General features: G+C 39.4%; 1 protein-coding gene across 5 annotated transcripts in view; it reads right to left on the bottom strand.

Moving 5' to 3' along the window:
- LOC121869191 (chloride channel protein 2-like) overlaps positions 1-20,004 on the bottom strand; it is a 136,901-nt gene that overhangs the window by 9,405 nt on the left and 107,492 nt on the right. For all 5 annotated transcript variants that reach the window (XM_042370423.1, XM_042370422.1, XM_042370425.1 and 2 more), the window contains 4 exons: positions 16,546-16,823; positions 12,506-12,681; positions 11,750-11,864; positions 6,765-6,905 (listed from right to left, as the gene is read on the bottom strand). In XM_042370423.1, coding sequence (XP_042226357.1) covers positions 6,765-6,905; positions 11,750-11,864; positions 12,506-12,681; positions 16,546-16,823 — 710 coding nt within the window. The remainder of the gene's footprint in view (positions 1-6,764; positions 6,906-11,749; positions 11,865-12,505; positions 12,682-16,545; positions 16,824-20,004) is intronic.

The following is a 20,004-nucleotide window of genomic DNA, read 5'->3' on the forward strand; positions in this document are numbered from 1 at the left end:
GATATAATGTGACTCATGGTGTCCTCCTAGTTCAGATGAGTGATGTGCAACTGGAGGATGAAGGTCAGGAGTCCGGGCCTATGGATGATGGAGGAGACTATGGAACTGTCCCTGAGGAGATAGTATTGAGTGATGAGCTACAAGGACTAGAAAGTTCAGCTCAGGCACTACATTCAAGGAATTGTCTGTCAGTAGAGAATCTGAATTCAGTAGCAGTAGTTTCACCCAAGACCCAAGGGGACCATACTACATGTAATTATCAAGGATGTAGAGCCACTTGGATTACTAAGATAGATCCTCATGTGGCTTGCATAATTCATGGCAGCTGTGTCTCAAATAACCTATTTTCACCAATGGATTGTGCAGTTTGTTATGATCAAATTTTTCAATTTCATCAAGCTACAGGTGATAAGAAAGATTTATTGCAAATACAAATTAAAAATAGGTGGAATAAGGCCTTGAAGAGTAAATTTTTGTATGTACAACAATGGAAAGATCCCAAGTTGGCAGAAAGTTTAGGTTTATTGGTGTTAGGTAAAAGACTTAATCCCCACTTAGACAAGCCTGCTTCTCCTAAGAAAAATAAGTTATTAGACCCTCCAGACAGTGGGAAGTCTACAAAAACCTCTATCTACTCAGTCTGATTTCAGTGGATTCCAGGATCAGGACAATGAAGCTGGTTCTAATCATAGTATTCAGTCTCTTGAGCAGGAAGAAACTGTTGAGACTGACTTCATCCTATCCACATCTTGGTAACCGCTTCCACCTGGGGCAAAAGTGTTGGTTGCTATGAGTGGAAACAGGCTGCTGTCGACTGCCACGCAGCTGCTGGATAACATTGAGTGTAAGGATGATCCCAACAGGTCTTGGGTAACATTGGTAAGGTCTAAGTCGTCTTTGTTTTCTACTACATCTGAATCTTTGGATTTCTTATTCAAAATATTTTATGAAAATGTCTCTAAGCTTCCTGATATCTCAGCAATTACAAGAGACAGGAAGGACAAGCAACTTTGGGTCATCATTCTTTGTTTTTGGAAGGTGATACTACACTTTCTTGGCCTGATATTTGCCCAAAGATGATCTCTGGAATAGACGAAGTCTGGGCTAATTTATTGAAAGACTTAACATTCATTCCCGCAGACAGGAATGCTCACAAGTTTAGTTTTTGAAGTTTCAATTTAATGACAAAAAGAGTTCCTTCTATGAACTTTCCCAGTATTTGTCGGCTCCAAAATATGTTGATATAAGTTATGAAAAAAATTTGAAACCAGTTGCTCCTGCACTACTGCTTGAAGAATTTAAAATTAGGAAATTGGCAGCAGATGTTTGGTCTGCAATTATGATGTGTCAGTTATTAACTAAGTTTGTGCTGGACTATGAAGAAAATTCAGAAGTGGACAAATGTTTCGCTACCGCTCTACAAGGAATCCCATATTCCCTGTACAACTCATTTTTAGATAATTTGTTGAAAGCCCTAAACCTGAAAGTCCAGCTAAGGAAACAAGCAACAAAGAATGCTTCAAGTGGTAGTGCTTCTTTGTTGCTATGTTCTTCTCCTCTTTCTCCTGCTTTGTTTGATGGTTAAATATAGATCATCTTTTGAGAATACAGTACTATTAATATTAATGTTCCCAGGAGTCCTCAGACCTTTCGGAAACCTAGGAGAGAAAGGTTTTACAGGGGAACAGGACCAGCTACTTGGTTCAGTTATCAACCTAGAGGAAATTTTAGAGGAGGAAATAATCAAAGAAGTAATAGAGGTGGCCGTTTGTTCAGAAACGGAAGGAGACCTTATTCCACCACCTCAGCAACTTCCCCCTTCCAATGAAGCCAGACAGCTGGGTCGTCTAGGGGGTTGGGAGAACAGGTGGACTTCTTCCATATGGGCTTACAAGACAATCAAAGGGGGTCTCACATGGACTTGGTTGAGGCGCCCTCCCCTAGTGTTACCAAAAAGGGTCAAAAACCAACCCCATTACTTACAGGATTTGTAATTTAACTACTAAACAGAGGTGTCATAGAACTGTTACAGTTAGAGAAATGTTTCATGTCTCGCCTATTCCCAGTCCCCAAGAAAGGCAGCGACAAATTCAGGTGGATTTTGGATCTTTCAGTCCTAAACAAATTTATTACCAAAAGAAGTTTCAAGATGCTCACTTACGACTATCTGAGGCATCTACTTCCGCCCAATGCTTGGATCTCAAAAGTGGATCTCGAAGATGCCTATTATCACGTTCCTGTTGCTCCCAGGTACAGAAAATTTCTGGTGTTCAAAGTGGGGGATGTAAGTTATCAATTCACAGTGATGCCATTTGGCCTGACAATTGCGCCAAAAGTTTTTGCAAAACTGGCGAACATCCCCAGAAAGATCATTGCGAAGGAGGGCATAAGAACCTTTGTTTATCTAGACAATTGGCTGATAATGGGAAACTCTTTCGAAGATTGTCAAAGGGCGACCCAACGTACGCTAGTACTATTTCAAAACCTTGGTTTAAGATAAACCAGGTAAAATCAAATTTAATACCATGTCAAAAGTTGAATTGGTTAAATCTCTAGTGGGATACAAATCAGCAGTCAGTCAGTTTACCAAAAACAAAAGTAACAGGTTTGATAAACCAAGTAGAAGCCTTTTGTGTAAAGCTCAAGGTTTCTTGGCACAATTGGGAAAAACTTCTGGGTCTGTTGAATTTTGCCACAATAGTGGTTCCATTGGGAAAGTTAAGGAAAAAGCAACTATCTCATCTGGGCTCGAAGTTGCTTCACAGAAACAGAAATGTTGCTTCTTCTCTCCCTATTCAGATAAGAATCATCTGTTATGGTGGACAAAGTTGGACAATCTAATCGGTCCCTCTCCCTGGGTTCCGCCTCAAACAGGTTTGGTCGTTTATACGGATGCGTCCGAAATAGGATGGGGATACCATTCCTCAAAAGAGGAATTCAATCAAGGGAAGTGGAGCAACTTCCTTTGGGACACACATAAATATAAAAGAATTAGCAGTGGTCCTATTCTTTTTGTCGGCAAACCCAAATTTACAAAATATGACGATCCTGTTTGCCATGGACAACAAAACGGCAGTCTTTTGTTTCAATCATCAAGGGTCAACAAGGTCTTGGCCCCTTCTACAAATGTCAGAAAAAATTTTCAGTATTTGTATAACACAAACACTTTACCTTAAAGCAACTTATATACCGGGAGTGCAAAACAAATGGGCAGATGCGCTGTCCCGTCTCCGGCCAGTATCGACAGAAACAGAATGGTCCCTAAAGGTATCGGACTTCAAGAGTCTAGTGAAGAAGTTTGGAACTCCACAGATAGATCTGTTTGCCTCCCTAAAAAATCACAAGATGCCACTTTATGCATCTCTGGAAGGGTCGAATCTTTTAGGAAATGCCATACTCTTAGAATGTAACCTTTGAAATTTAATCTATCTGTTCCCACCTGTGAAAATATTGCCCAAAGTGGTTCACAAACTCAGATCCTTCCGAGGCAAGGTCCTCTTAATTGCACCATATTGGATCCTACAACCTTGGTGCCTGGATCTGCTGGACTGGTGCCCGAATCCACTACAATTGCAACAAGGATGTCTAGACCAGGTACCACATTCTCAGTTTGAGATATCCTTGGCACTTCACGCTTGGAGTTTCTCAAAAAAAAAAGAAAATAATAAAAGAAAAAAAATAAATTAAAAAAAAAAGTATAAATAGGTTGTTGGGTAATTCCAATATAGCTAATCAAGTATTAGCAGGTCATAGACCCCAAACTTCTATTCAATATGAGAAAGCTTGGAATCTTTTTCAACAATTTATTAAGTTAGCAACTCCAGAATCATTATCGGAAACAGTTGTGTTAGGATTTTTAGAATTTCTGTTCAGAGTTAAAGGCCTTCAAGGATCGACCATTGCATCTTATAAATCAGCGTTGGTTGACCCTCTGGCTTGGGGTTTTAATATTACCTTGAACCCAAGGATTTATCAAATGCTAAGATCGTCCTTTTTCATTCAGAGACCTCCTCCCCCCAAGAGAATCCCGCCTTTGTCTCTGGAAAAAGTTACTAAACTTCTTATGGGGCCTAATTACAATATAAATCTGAACAGGGATAAATTACTCCAGAAGGCAGCTTTCCTTCTAGCAATAGCAACGGGTATGAGAATCAGTGAACTGATTTCAATTTCCAATAATCCATCATTACCTATTGGTATTTTCCGATGAGGATGTTACCCTTTTTCCTACGGAGATCCTAAGAAAAAATGAAAGGGAAGATTTCCAAGCTCAACCTATTAGGATAAAACGTCTAATGGATGAAACAAGGGTTCCTCATATAATGTGCCCAGTTAAAAATCTTCAGGAATGGTTGACCAGATTCCCTAATCGAGGCCCCTATGTTTTCTCATCACGGGATGGTAAGAAATTATCTGCTAGTCAAATGACATAATCCTTATCTCAATTAGTGAATCAAGCAGACCCTGGCAAGAAATTTTTGGCACATGACACTAGAAAATATGCAGGGTCTGTGGCCTTTCTGTGGCATATGAGTCTCAGTCAGATCAAGGAAATGGGCTTTTGGAGATCTTCAAAACTTTCAAAGACAGCTATCTTCATCTATCTCTGAGAGATGCTTCAAATGTGGTGGTGCTGGGTTCCCCTCCCCAACCTAGTCAATCTCCACAACCAGGACCTTCTTCATCATCAGAATAAAGTGAGTATCCTTTTTGAGTAAATTAACATTTTACCTTCCGGTAAATGTTCCTAATTTTGGAAATATTATAAACGGTTTATACATAATCTGGAACCTAAGTCAGCGGAGCCTTGTATGCAAAGTCACCTCCCTCTCCACCTCCTGCTCGTGTATTCATGCTGAAACGTCGCATTCCGACTTGAACAAAAAGCCGTTTTTTTCTAAAAAACAGTTTTTGTGATATAGCTCGGAATGCGACACAGATAACCCACCCATTTCCACCCCTCGAGAGTTGACTTTTGTTTACTGCTTGCTCTGAGGCAAGAGATGAAGGTCGTGATGCATATGGTGGGGTGTGAAGGAGGGGGTTTTGAGAGCTGCAATTAATTGCCAGGTAGCGACGTGTCCTCCTAATATTACTTATTAAGTACAGTAATTATTAGATGTTTTAATTGCCTGTATGTTGGCCTGGCGAGTTGGCTAGGAATTAACATAGCTAGGTAACATGCTGAAGCGTCGCATTCCGAGCTATATCACAAAAACTGGTTTTTAGAAAAAATAACGTTTTTTTTTTTTTTAGAAAAAAATCGGCTTTTTTATATACAGGTACACTGCGTAACTGCTCCAAAAAGCTAGAATACCATAAAATACAACAAAAGAACACTGTGTGTGACTGAGTGTGTGTGTGTGTGTGTGTGTGTGTGTGTGTGTGTGTGTGTGTGTGTAAGACGTTTGTAAATGAGCATTTACCATTGCCACATGAAGAACTCTAATATGCTTGGTGCATTTTTTTCATGTCGCAATATGGAAGTACAATGATATCACAGTTAGCCAAAACAATTGGTGCAGAGTGCTTCCGGGAATGAGAGATTTCCGGGTAACGAGACGACTCATTCGAACCCGGAAAAATATTTCTCATACCTGGAATTTTCCGGGTAACGGAAAACTGTTCTTGGAAGCTTCAGAAAGTGCCCATTACATCATCTCTCAAACCCAGAAAAATATCCCCAATCCCCGGAATTTTCCGGGGATTGGGAAAATTTTCTCAGAATTTTCCAGAAAATGTGCTCTGAGGAAAATTGTTTCCATAGTTGGAATTTTCCGTTAAATTCCAACTTTATGAACTATTTTCCGAGAAAATTTCAGTTCCGGCTATCGGAGAGTTCCGGGTCGAGGGATCCGGCTAATGGAGATATTATTGTACAGGTACAAGTGAGTGTCTCTCATGAGTGAATTTTCATGCACTTGCTCCGTGTGAACGGTCTCAGTGAACTTCATTAATTTTTAAACTGCATGGGTCCTCATGCACAGAAAAAACATGTTTGTGTGAACCGCGCTTTACAATGGAATACAGTAGGTATGTGTTTAGAGCACAGTTAGAGCTAGGTCAGAAAGATCACTGTAAGGACCAACTAATCCCCCACAGCTCCATGGGAGTGAAAAATAACTTTCTTTGCTGTAACACACAGCTTCATTCATGCCTAAATCCTATAGATTTTAAATTTTTAAATACCCTGTACAGTATATTTATTTTACCAAACTTTTAGATAAACTATTCTGGATTATTATAATAAAGAAATGGCATTTCTAACTTAATTAGAACTGCATTTATGGACTCTGGTTGTTTAGACTCAAGGAAAACATCCCCAGCACCCAGAAACATTCTGGGGAAGTGGGCTAGTGTCTGTGTGTGCAAGATGTCTAGTGTAGACACTCGGAACTTTTCCCAATAACCGGAAAAGATTCCGGGGATAAGGAATTTTTCCGAGTTTGAGAAAATCGCCTGGTTAGCCAGAAATCTCTCATCCCCGGAAGTTCTCTGCTCCAATTGTTCCGGCTAACAGGGAGATCACTGTATTACTGTAGGGTACCATAATTTTTATTTGCAAATAAGTGGGGTATGCTTTGTAAATATCAAATATGGTGTTAGAATGTCAATTATGGATAAGCAGGGTAGTGAATAATGAGGTATTCCTGTACTGCTGCTGTATGAGTGAGTAGATTGATGAAATTTGCCAGTGATCAGGAATTGAGTGTAATGTTAAGATAAGTTAGAAAATGTTTCTCTTCTGTCTCTCTTTAACTCACCTTCAGAAGAGATGTTCTCTCAACAAGTTGGAAAGGTGCAGGATCAATATGGCACTTGCTGAAGTCCACCTCCTTGTTGAGCTCTTCCTCCTCCCACCGGCGCTGCTCCTCTAAGGTCATCTCCACCATTCGCTCCATTGGCTGATGAAGGAATGCAATATTAAATTGGCCTTCTCTAAGAGACACCGAAAATACAAAACTAAAGTACTGTAGACTCTTGGCATTCACAGGTTTGCGAATTGCGATTTTGATGATTCGCAGAAAGCAGATGATGGCTATGATGGCTAGCTTACAATCCTTTTCCTGCAGCACAACGAGTTACCCCACTCAGCATCTCATGTTGTACTCTCAAAACTTTAGTGTTTCTGTGTGAAATGGCCCCTAAAAAACTGCCTTGTGTCAGTGCAAGTGATGCTTGTGGAGTGGAGTAAATCGTAAAAGGAAGAAGTGAGTGATGACCCTGACAAATGAAGTTTTATTAGTAGATAAGTTAAAAGAGGGGATGAGTGCTACCGTGGCTGGTCAGTTGTTTGGTACAGTAGTGCACTGAGGTAGTATAAATTGCTATTCGCAGTTTCGCCAATTCGCGCCATTTCTTGGAACTTATACATCTCAAATGGCAAGGGTGGACTGTATTGCACTATAGTACTGTATTAACATTATTACCAGTAAATAAAACAATTGAGGACCACTAATTCTCCCATGAGATAGCCTGTCTGAAGTTAATCTTTATGGAACATTTAGGAATCAATTGTGATTTAGTTTACTCTATCCTCTTCACCACTGATCAGCCAGTTAGTAGCTTGGACAATCAGTCACGCCTCAATGTTATGAAGTGTTAGCATAAACTGACTCCAGAATGTACCTGAACTTGCACCAGTGTTGGTAAAGTCTGGATTTAAATGAGTTCAAACTTGGTGCCACCATAACACTCTCTGGAGGTTATTCCGAGAGTTCACAACTCTTACTTCAAAAAAGTTAGCTCCGACAATTTTCTGTACTTGTAGCTTCTTTAACCTGCAGCTGTTACCTTTAGATATGAACACTTGACTGAGTAAAAGTGTGACATAATGATATACCTCCTTATACTGTATTGGTATAACCTAGGTACATCCTCTTGCATTTTATATCATTGAATCTTAACAGCTACTCCACTGACCGCTCCTACACACTTTATTTTAGAGATATGAACTGTCATGTCTACACTCTTCATTTTAGAGAAAAGACCTGATATTTTAATGGTCACATCTAGTATATTAATACCCACACTTATTGGTATTATGCTCCGTTGTCCATAAAACATGTGTAAAACTAGTGAGTTACCCCATAGAGACTTGATTTCTCTATTGAGAGGTACTGTCCATTTTCTCTCTTGCCTGAAATGCTCTCCTGTAAATTTAAATTTATGATGTAACAAGTACGAGTAGCAGTAAGTGGTATAAGCCTACTGTTAGCTGAAGCATTCAAGACTCAGTACATACAGTATATGTGGAGTCATCTATTGTATATTTAAAGTGTAATAAAAACTTTCCTAAGACATGTGTTTGAATGTCTCTCAAAGCCTATGACCCCTGTTTTAGCCTCTCATGAAATTATGAGATATAAATTAAAAACAGCAGTTGTATTCTTTTGATTTACAGCCATCAGAGAATCTGATGGCTGTCTTGAATTAATTACCTGGAGCTGGCAGATGTCTGCCCCACAAGGGGTCACAGCTCAAGGTTGACCAAGCCACAAGTCCAGAAAGCTGTGAGGGCAAATTTTTCAGAGTGAGACTTGTGAACTCTTGGAACAATCTGCCAGAGAGTGTTGTGATGGCACCAAGTATGAGCTCATTCAAGGCCAGACTTGACCAACACTGTAGCAGGTTCCAATATATTCAGGAGCCAGTGCATGCCCAGTATCTGCCAACAGTGCGCATCAGAGACGTGACTGACCGCCCAAGCAGCTAACGAGCCGATGAGTGGCAAAGAGGATAAAAGAAAAAGAAAAGAATTGTCATTTTCATATTAAAGTGTAAAGAAAACTGTCAGTAATCGCCAGTCCGTGACGTCTAACCAAAACTGTACGAGTCGTTGTTCCCTTGTTGCCCAAATGCTGACTCCGCTCACAAGTGCATGCCAGGTCAGGTACTTGTAACCAATATAATTGATGCATTACAAGCTGAAACACTGATTTGATTATAAATGTTAACCTTAAGAAATTAATATAAAGCCATTGCAATAATTTTCATATAATGATATGTACAATGCAGGGGTCCCCGGGTTACCAATAGGTTCCATTCCTGAGGATGTTCTTAAGTCGAACTGTATGTAAGTCGAAGCACATGCTATGTGCATACAGTATTTATAGAACAATGTTTAAAATCCCACTATATCATAGCCAAAGTCCTTATATACATCTAAAATCACCTAATTTAAGAAAAGAGAAGAAATAGAATGACAAATTACAGTAAATGAAAGTAAAAAAATAAGTCATGGGGTAATTAAAATACCGTAAATTTAAAGTTTAACCTCGTTCGTATCGGCGGGCGTTTGTAAGTCGGACGTCCGAAACCGATAAAATGTCCGTGAAAAGCCCGACCTGTGCCGTCACTACCATGACTATCTCGTGCACGAAAGGGTGAGACAGCACTCAAGCACTTGCTCCTCCCCATGTAGGAGGTGGCTGATCTGACCTAGAATAGGTGCTATATATGCTAGGATGATGTCCAGTACCAGAATGGAAATGTGTGAATGCTGTTAAGACGTGTGTCATGTGACGAGGTGGTGAGCTGGATTCATCCAGTACAGCTAGGCCACTCAGAGAAAGTGTCCAGTGTATATGTGAGGTTGACTCATTGTGAGAGCTAAAGTGTGGAGTGGACACATCAAAATCATAGCATCTTATTATGAGTCAGCAATGATCAATAGGGTTCATTATCAGGTATAAAATTAATTTGATTGCAATAACTGTAACTTATTCAGTTGTATGTTGGCCTTAGCACATGTGAGGGTCACCACTTTATTTGTTAGTGAGTGGAGCTAAGTAATACTGGGATGCTATTGGTTCCAGTGCTATTGGATGTGTACTATGTTGGTGTTATCAATATTTATAATGTTAATTAAGAGATAATCACTCTGGTGTCCTGTTGGTTAAATGTTGAAAGGTCCTGATGACTGTAAAGTAACATGGGGTTTACCAGGTGATCCCAAAGATCCAAACAATGAGCTGAAGTTCTCGGGCCACTGCGAGAAGAAGATAAATCAGGCAAATAAATTATTGGGTCTTATAAGAAGGTCGTTCAGATATCTAGACGGTCCGTCCCTCGTAACGATCTTCAGGAGTGAAGTGCTTCCCCATCTGGAGTACTGTCACCCCATCTGGTCCCCGAGATATGTTAGGGACTGTCAGTTGGTTGAAAATGTTCAAAGGAGGGCCACCAGACTGGTGCCTGCACTTCAGCACCTCAGCTACCCTGAGAGATTGGAGCGCCTGAACTTGCCTAGCTTATACTACAGACGGGCAAGGGGTGACCTAGTTGAGGTGTATAAGCATCTCAGGGGGCACTACTCAGTCGAGTGTCCTTACTTGGAGCTGGCGGACGCTCGCCCCACAAGGGGTCACAGCTCAAGATTGAAGAAGCCGCAAACTTTTTTTTTTTTGGAGTGAGGTGTAAACTCTTGAACTTAATCTACCAGAGAGTGTTGTTGTGGCGGTATCAGTGTGACTCTTTCCAAGACAAAGACTTGACCAACACTGGGCCGGAGTTCAGTACATTCAGGCGAGTGCACATGCCCAATGTTGCTCAATAGTGCGTGACAGAAACGTGACCGATCGCTGAATTGGCTAGTAGGCGATCTTTTGGTAGAAGAAAAAAATGAAAAGAAAAGTAATCCAGAGCGTGACCGATGCGTAGCTAACAACCCCGATCAGTAGCGAAGAAGGATAAATGTAAGTATGTATATATATATATATATATATATATATATATATATATATATATATATATATATATATATATATATATATATATATATATATGTATGTAACAATATGTGTGTGTATGTGTGTGTGTGTGTGTGTGTGTGTGTGTGAGCCTGGAGTGAGCCATGCCGAAAGCAAAAATAAACTTAAAACTAATGTAATACAGTACTTAGAAATTGAAAGAAATAAGAGCTTAAAGATATTTAAATAGAAAACAAAACTTAGAAACAATTTGAAATGTAAAGAAATAATACTGAAATATATATAAAATAAAATAAATATATTTACTTTCCCCCCCGTTACATAGATGGCACTTTATTTTAAGAAACACGACCTGACACATACATGGTTAGGTAATCTGAGCCTTATTCTTACCTCAACATTAACTAAAACTACCAAAAAAAATTAACTAATGAAGAATTTTCAGTTTAATGTGAAACTAAAATCACTATCAAAAACTTTATTCAAACAAATATGTAGGAAAATATGAGGCACAACAAATTCTCTGTAAAAACAACATACTGCAGTATCACATAAAATTATAAATTCAGCAACAGCAAATCTAATACAGTATATGGAAGATGTCATGTTTTTCATAAGGTTTGTCAAAAGAAAAGCAATAATTTCAACTACAGTACCACATGTAACACCATTATGAGGTCTCAACTTCTGTGTTTCATACAAATAATAAAGAATCCATAAAAAAAAACAAGTTCCATATTACAGCTCTGTCCTGGGTTCAATGCCTGGCCCAGGATATATATGAGAAAGGTGTTATCCAGTGTGACCCGACCAAATATTAGAGGTTTTCTCCAGGTATTTCTGTTTCCTCTTGTACTTAAACTGTAGTATCAAAGAAAATATTAATTACCCAAACAGCTAGTAACTTGGGAAGTGATGAAATGATAAATTAATAAAATAAATAAGAGATATAATGGCCTTGGAGATAAAATATAAAAACACAAGACTAAAGAATTCTATCAAAATAGGTTTACATTACAAAGAAACGTAAGACTCACCATGGACACCTTTTTGGGATTACCAAAATTCACATTCTGACTGCTATGGCTGCTTCTTTCATCCATTTTCCTTAAGCTTGTTTTTCTTAACACAGCTTCAAATGCTTGTCGTAGTCTGTAGTGATCAAAGGAAGGAAATTTACTTCACAAACTGAGTTTTGATTTGTGTCTATCAAATACTATTACACTAAACCAATATTACCATGACAGTCTTATTCATGATCTCCCCAGATGTTCCTTCCCTCACAAGACAAGTTCCTCTTTGCTTCATCCGAATAGTTCCTCTCTCTTATATAAATATTCCCTCACCAAGTAAACAAAGTAACCTGTTACTGATTCATTTAAATGGCCCTTGATTTTATACCTGGTAACTCCCTTACATGTTATCTTAGCTCTACTGGAATAAACCCTCCCTGTTTCATATAAGAGCCTTATATCCCTCCTTATCTCATATAAGGTCCCTATATCCTTCTTTAGTTTATATAAGAGCCTTATATCCCTCCTTATCTCATATAAGGTCTCTATCGCTTCTTTAGTTTCATATAAGAGCCTTATATCCCTCCTTATCTCATATAAGGTCCCTATATCCTTCTTTAGTTTATATAAGAGCCTTATATCCCTCCTTATCTCATATAAGGTCTCTATATCCCTCCCTCCCTAAGGCAGTTAGTCTTTATCTTTCTCCTAACAAGCTTCCTGCAATACCCAACAACATTGTTCCTCTCTTCTTATCAACAAACATCTTGCCTGACTTACTTGGAGTCTCCAGCATGGACAGTAGCGTAAGGTGTGTGCTGGGGGGATGCAAAGGGAGAGGATGTGGCTGGATGAAGAATAAAACTATTGGTCTTCTTCAAAATAGATTTTCGTGGCAGGGTGCTTCTTAGACTTATCTGTTCTTTGTCCAGTGCAGATTCTGATGCTGCTGGGATCTGTCAAAATAAATTCCCTTACAAAACAGTTCAATGTCTATAACAAAGGATTGCATTTTTTTTTTACCTTTGTAAGCCTTTTCCTACATGGTATATGGTGCTGGGTGATTGGAAACAAGATGAACACAGTCTCACCCATCATATACTTTTATAAAGTCTCACTTAATGCTGTAATGGACATGATCTTCTATGGTGTTCCCCTTCTATAAAATGGTTCTAAAATACCAAGGAATTTGTAGAATTTGAATATAATCCCTATATTCAGAAAACTGTTATTTCAGTAGTAAATTCTGTTGGTATTTTGTATACACATTACTGTATCAGTTGTAAAATGTATACCCAGTATGGCTAGTTTGTAAACCCTAATCTTGACATTCAGTTCTCCACAAAGGTAACTCCCAGGAGATACAAGTTGATTTAATCCAAATGTAAAAAGACAGGTGACATCAATACCCTGATGCTCAGTACTCAACCATGACCTACCCTGATGCTCAGTACTCAACCATGACCTATCCTGATGCTCAGTACTCAACCATGACCTACCCTGATGCTCAGTACTCAACCATGACCTACCCTGATGCTCAGTACTCAACCATGACCTACCATGATGCTCAGTACTCCACCATGACCTACCCTGATGCTCAGTACTCCACCATGACATTCCCCGATGATCAGTACTCAACCATGACCTACCCTGATGCTCAGTACTCACCATGACCACCCTGATGCTCAGTACTCAACCACGACATCTCCCCCCGATGCTCAGTACTCAACCATGACCTACCCTGATGCTCAGTACTCAACCATGACATTCCTCGATGCTCAGTACTCAACCACGACATTCCCCGATGCTCAGCACTCAACCATGACCTACCCTGATGCTCAGTACTCCACCATGACATTCCCCGATGCTCAGTACTCAACCATGACCTACCTTGATGCTCAGTACTCCACCATGACATTCCCTGATGCTCAGTACTAAACCATGACCTACCTTGATGCTCAGTATTCCGCCATGACCTTCCCCAATGCACAGTACTCCACCATGACCTTCCCCAATGCACAGTACTCCACCATGACCTTCCCCAATGCACAGTACTCCACAATGACCTACCTCTATGCTCAGTACTCCAATATATTCACATGCACAGGGAAGAAGTTCGAGGGTTTGACCACCTGTGTGTTTTGGCCAGGTTGAAAATTTAAGTTTGTGACCAGAGCCAGCTGCTGACACAATTACTGGTATATTAATTTTGAAAAGTTTAAGGTGAAAAATTATACATAAAATAAGCTCTATTGTTGTTGAATATATTTATTTCATCATTGTAAACTTCTAAACTAGGAGGAGCACTATGAGTCACAGTGTATCATCATAATAATTCAAGGGAGATAAAATTTTCTCCCAAACCTTAATCAACATGACTCGTAACTTATATTTTAGTAAGTTATTTCATTAAGATCTCTTACTGTTATAAAAGTCACCAGTTTGACAATCATAAACAACTAACTCACTATATCATACACCTCTCCCTTCTCTTATCTCAATTATCCCTCAGCTCAATGAACTTTATTTCTTAATCAAACTAACTACATTTAGAGCATTTTATTTTGAGGGATCATCAAGTTCTCTATTTGTTGCCAATCAGGGTGCACAGAAATCATCGCCTCAATTAATTAGCTTGAGCGAAAATGCCTGAGTGAGCGTCGTCACCTGGCAGGGTTGACAGTGCTGAGCTGCTACCATTGCGCTCCATTGGCAACATCTTTCACTATTACTCTAGCAATATGTATTGGGTTGAGAATTCCACCCTGAATGGTTCTCAAATAACCCATATATGGATACAAGGTCCATCCCAACATAACTCTAGATTGCTAGTAAGACCGGGAGGTCAGTGTCCGGAAGTAACACTAAGGCTAGCAGCCTCGCTAAAGTTCGCCTGGAAAGGATGAACCCGCTACTGAGGACATCAATAAAATAGAGTTATGAAGAGAAAACTTAACTCTGGCCTTCATGCTGAGAGTAATTAGAAAACCCAGGGCAAACGCCCGAAAGTTTTGAGAACGAACATAAGAGCAGGGAGAGAGATAGCCACATAAATCATGGTATTCATACTAGCCCGTGTATAATTGGGATAAAGAAAATTGTATACAGTATATATATACATATATATTGTATCTAATATACTATATGAATAGCAGTGTGTCTGTGTGTCTGTCTGTGTGTGTCTGTTCTGGCCAGCCGAAACGGCACAATCGTTTTTCATCAAACTTGGTGGAAAAATCGCAAAAAAATTCGTAGAGTGGAACAAACCTGGTCCCATGTCGATAGTTTCTTTAGGAAGTCATTAATTAAACATTTTATTTACGCTGGAAAATGATGCAAGTCTACGGACTTGGTGCACCCTCATTCACTATACGCTGTCAGCCGGACGGCGGTTGCGCGCTAGCCAAGCATGAGCGTTCAAACTTTCACCCGGCACAAAGGGCCCGCGATCACTTGTATATATCTACATATATTCTTTCAGTGAATACGAGAGTGGGAGGGCGAAAAACAATGTCATTCACTAAGTGACTTGAAAGCTGAGGATATTAGTCACTAACGATCTAGCGACTTCATAATAGAAGACCCGCTGTGGTCGCCATGCTAACCAGATTGTATAAGAAATTGTCCCAAACACAATATCTGAGAGACATAAACAAAATAAAAGTCACTCGATTTCCTCACTGTGCTAAGATGTATAAATACAGTATACAAAATCCTCGTGGCACTTAGTATTTCAGCTATTACAACACAAATTAGCGGAGCCTTCTTTGTGTGTATTTACAGCTGATTTGCCAGGGAAGAAGATGACGGTGGCAGTGCGTGTGATGGAGGGTGCGGGAGGGTGTTTTGAGAATTGCAATTAAATGCCAGGTAGCGACGTATCCTAATATTACGTATTAAGTAATTATTAGATGTTTTAATTGCCTGTATGTTGGCCTGGCGAGTTATTGCTAGGCATTAACATACCTAGGTATAAGCTAGGCGTCGCATTCTGGATTGAACAAAAAGGAGGAAATTCACCGGCAGTGCAAGTAGTACACAGCCTCTGAAAATTCTATAGGTTTGAAGAAGGGGAAGACAAGCTTCTCCCAGAAATGAGCATACACCTTGCCCAAAAATTATGTAAAAGCAATGCTCAAGTGCATAAAAGACAACAATGCTCATCTTGTTTTCGCAACTCTTTTTAAGTTGCTGAAGAATTATGCAGTGTTTCCTGTGTCAACGGCAAGAGTAGAATGCTCCTTTTCTAAGCTGGTCAAATCCAAGCCTCAGAGCTGTCTGAACCTCTGTTGGTCACAGAAAAGGATATCTACATTGATAGCACAGAGGTCATCAACATTTTCAAACTCAAGGCCAAGAACAGGGTGCTGCTGTGAAGGAGTAGGTTATCCCCCTTCCCCCCCACTTTTTTTTTAACCTGCAAAACATGACTACATTGGCTGTTCAATCACATGGCCATCAAGACAGGAGGCTGATTCTGACAAACAAGGTGTGTCTTTTATTTCAAGTTCACTTGAGTACAAAGCTCTAACCTCTAGATATACTGTTATGCATAATATTATTAATAAACAAATTACTTTGTATTCAAATTTTTTTTCTCTTTAGAGGGCAGAGCAAGCACATGCCCTTTTTTCAGTTGAGCACCTGCCCTCCTAAAATTTTGTGCATGGGCCTGCTCAACCATGACTTACCTGAACACTAGTTATCCTTTGTGACCTATCTTGACACTCTTTACTCCCTCACAACCTACCTAAACACTTAGTACAATACTGTACTCCCTTATGACCAATCTTGGCAATCCCTACTCCCTCACAACTTACCTCAACTGGGTCTATCTGTAAGGTGACAGATGACTCGTTCTGTTTGGATGGAGTTTCAACCTTTGTAACTTCAAATCTTGAGGGTCTTCGTTCCTGATTCACTTCGCTCTCCATCGTATCTGCTGGGTCTGTGGTGATGGTGACAAGTGGAGTGATAATGCTCGAGGTGGACAAGACGGTGGCGGTGGAGCTGGTGGTGGGAGCGGGCTCGTTGAAGGTGGGTAAAGTAGGGGCTGTTCTGGGGATTCTTGGTGGCACTAACAGCAAATCTTTTTCACCTGGAGGTATAAAGAAAGGAACACTTCACTGGTGGAGAATGTAAATTATTTTTTCTGCCATTACAAGCTGACCTAACAAATTTGTGTCTCAGAAGTCCCCGGCTGAACTGTCACATCATCCAGAGAATGGTTTGGGTGTGGAAGGAGCAATTTGGGTTTTTTTTACATAAAATATGTGCTACTTTATTTACAATATGTTATGGCCATTTTTGATGCATCCAATTTGAAATGTGTTCAAATTACGCTAACTTAATGCTCATTAAATCATCTAACTCTGAACCACATTGTTTATATAGAGTGGAATAACTGTTAAAGAACTGTCCAATAAATATTATATTGAAGTGTAAGTTTAAAACATAAAGATAGTAATCGTGGAGGAGACAGTTAACACCAGAACGAAAGTTTATAGAATTGGTTCATTTTTTCACGAGATGTTATTTGTATGATAGTAAGTAATAAAAATGGTACAACAACTTATTCCTTTAATTTGAAGAACAATACAGGTATTTTTCGTTTTTCTCAACCCTTCAATCATAAATTACTCATTAGTGGGCACTGCCTGAAAGAAGAGGAAAATTATAGATAAATACACACTGATCATATGGCATCAAATATCCAGTAGCCACCATGGTGCTGGTCAGTTGTTAAGATAATATAAGGAAGTGAAGTCAGTATTTGTTAAAATGTAAAAGAAACAATGGAGGAGCTAATCAAGGGTTTGTAAAACTGTAATTAATGGCGTGCTTGTCTTTCGTTTCTTATTTTATAGGATCCAGTTTCCTGATTTCCATCTCTATGTTTGTTGAGATCCTTTATATTTTGTCCTTAGTGTGCAATAAGTTCCAAAACCTCTTCTCCGTACTGCAGACAAGATCAGCATCCTGTGGTTGAAAATGAATTCCCTAACAGGGGTTTGGATACCTTATGTTTGAATTTGCAGTTTCATTGGGTTCAAAGTCAAGTGTGAGTTCCTATTGATATTGTTCTTCCACAAGGCGATGCCTTGCTTTTTGTGTTTCATATACACTGTACAATTATGGTGCCATCTACTGGAAAACTGATATGTTATGACAAGGTATCTGTGCTTGTTGAGGATTAAGACAGTGCTAAAGACTTAATATGTGATCCTGGACTTCTTGGAAGGACTTGTAAGTGTTTAAAATGTGGCAGAAAAGTGACATTCAACTGACTTTATTTGTATCAGTGGAACTTGCGACCTGTTGTTAGGGGTTTCGGGTGCCATGGTTCCGTAATTAGCAATTATGGCTAAATAACTTTATATGGGGGAGGGGATCTGGGGGCTCCCCCTCTGGTTAGGAAGTTAAGTAGGGTTAGGTTAGGTAGGTCAGATCAGGTTCTGTTAGGTTCTGTGCATTGTTTTATCAATTTTCAATTTATTACTATGCAAATAACATATCTGGAAATTCTGGTCCAATTCCATAAGTTCTTTCTGGTGTTAGCCATCTCCTCCACCGTTACCATAAAGATTTGTACAATTAGATTTAGTCTTTTAGCAATTGATTTTCCTATGTTTTTAATGTTTTATCCACAAATCCATGCCTTTTGGAAATATAGGAAATTCGGCGACTGTACATCATGAAAACAGAGAACAATACAGTACTTCATAATTATAGAAGATATCATTATAGAACTGGTACAGTGGAATGATACTTATACTGTAAGTAATCTATCTATTAGCCACAATACCTGTAATTGGTGCAGAGTACTGAGACAAATTTTTTCATCCCCAGAAAAAATTACACATCCCTGGAATTTTTCGGGGGGACTGGTGAATGTTTCAGCATCAGACAGAAGGCAAAATATACTGTACTATAGATACTGTACACACTATACTGTGCTCACCAACAGCGGATGTTGTCTTGAACTTGTGATGCAGGCAAACAAAATGGTGATATGATGATACAGGATGGCCTGCCTTTATCTTGTACCATCTACTGAAACTGGTGTTGCTAAATGTCACTCTCCTCTCCCTCTATGAAGGAGGGATTGTACACATGCCCTCTACACACTAGCCTACAGTAAGCATATGTACTGTCCACTCTTGTTATATACAGTACTGTACATATGCTACTTTCACACTTACTGAATGTACAGTACTCTGTATAGTATACATAAATATGATCACTGTTTACATCTTAATACTGCTTTAACAGTATTCTTGGCTGATTATATGTTGATACAGTAATGTATAGTACTGCATAACACAGACCATATGCAAAAACGGCAGTGAGCGATGAACAAGCTTGTATAGTGGCAGCTGACTAAGAGTGTCATGATGCAAGAGTTTGAGGAGATAGGCTGTGAGATACATCAGCCAATCACAGGCATCCCATACAGTCAAATGACAGTAGTATCAATTATAGCTCACAAGCACTGAGCCTATCCACCCGTTATGTGTACCTGTGTCGGAAACTAGATACAATCTCTCAGAAATTCGTTTGAATAACTGAATGGAGAGAATATCTTAGATTTTTTTCAGAATTTTCTGGAAATGCATGGATGCAGTCATTAAAAAAAATTCAAATTCCCAGATTGGATATATTTTCATAGAATTTCTCAGAATGCTCAAAACCTTTTTTTTTCGGGTAATGGGAAGTTTTGGGGATCGAAGATTCCGGATAAAGGAGAGATTACTGTTCAACACAGTACACCCAGATAATTCGCGGATTTTTATTTTGCGGTCCTCTTTTATTCACGGATGACACCCTGGATGTACCCAAGATTATCTGCGGATAGTTTTAAAGTTGCCGCCATTTTCGTGGCTGGGACATGAAGCCATTCGTTCTAGAGACAGTAATTTCCTTTACCTGTATTGTGTACAGTACAGTCATTTCTGTTACAACGCAATAGTTGCGTTCTTGTGAAACATCGTGCTGTAGAAATTCGTGCAATAAAAATAACGGCTTATGGAGAAAATAGGGTTAGGTGCCGCACTCAAGCTTGTTCCAGCAATAGTGTTATAGCCTTTATTTTACGTTCACCACCGGCAATTCGATCACCAGAACGTTTCTTGGAAACATTCTTCTTACCCTGTCTTTCCATACCCCGCGCCACTCTACATTTAAAATGTTGAGAATGGAATCAAAACATTGAGAATGGAATCGTGTTATGGCCAACATTCGTATAGAAAAGTTCGCATTTTACAAAAAGCGTTCCCCAA

This window comes from Homarus americanus, unplaced genomic scaffold (genome assembly GCF_018991925.1).
Source record: "Homarus americanus isolate GMGI-L3 unplaced genomic scaffold, GMGI_Hamer_2.0 scaffold25467, whole genome shotgun sequence".
NCBI lineage: Eukaryota > Metazoa > Arthropoda > Malacostraca > Decapoda > Nephropidae > Homarus > Homarus americanus.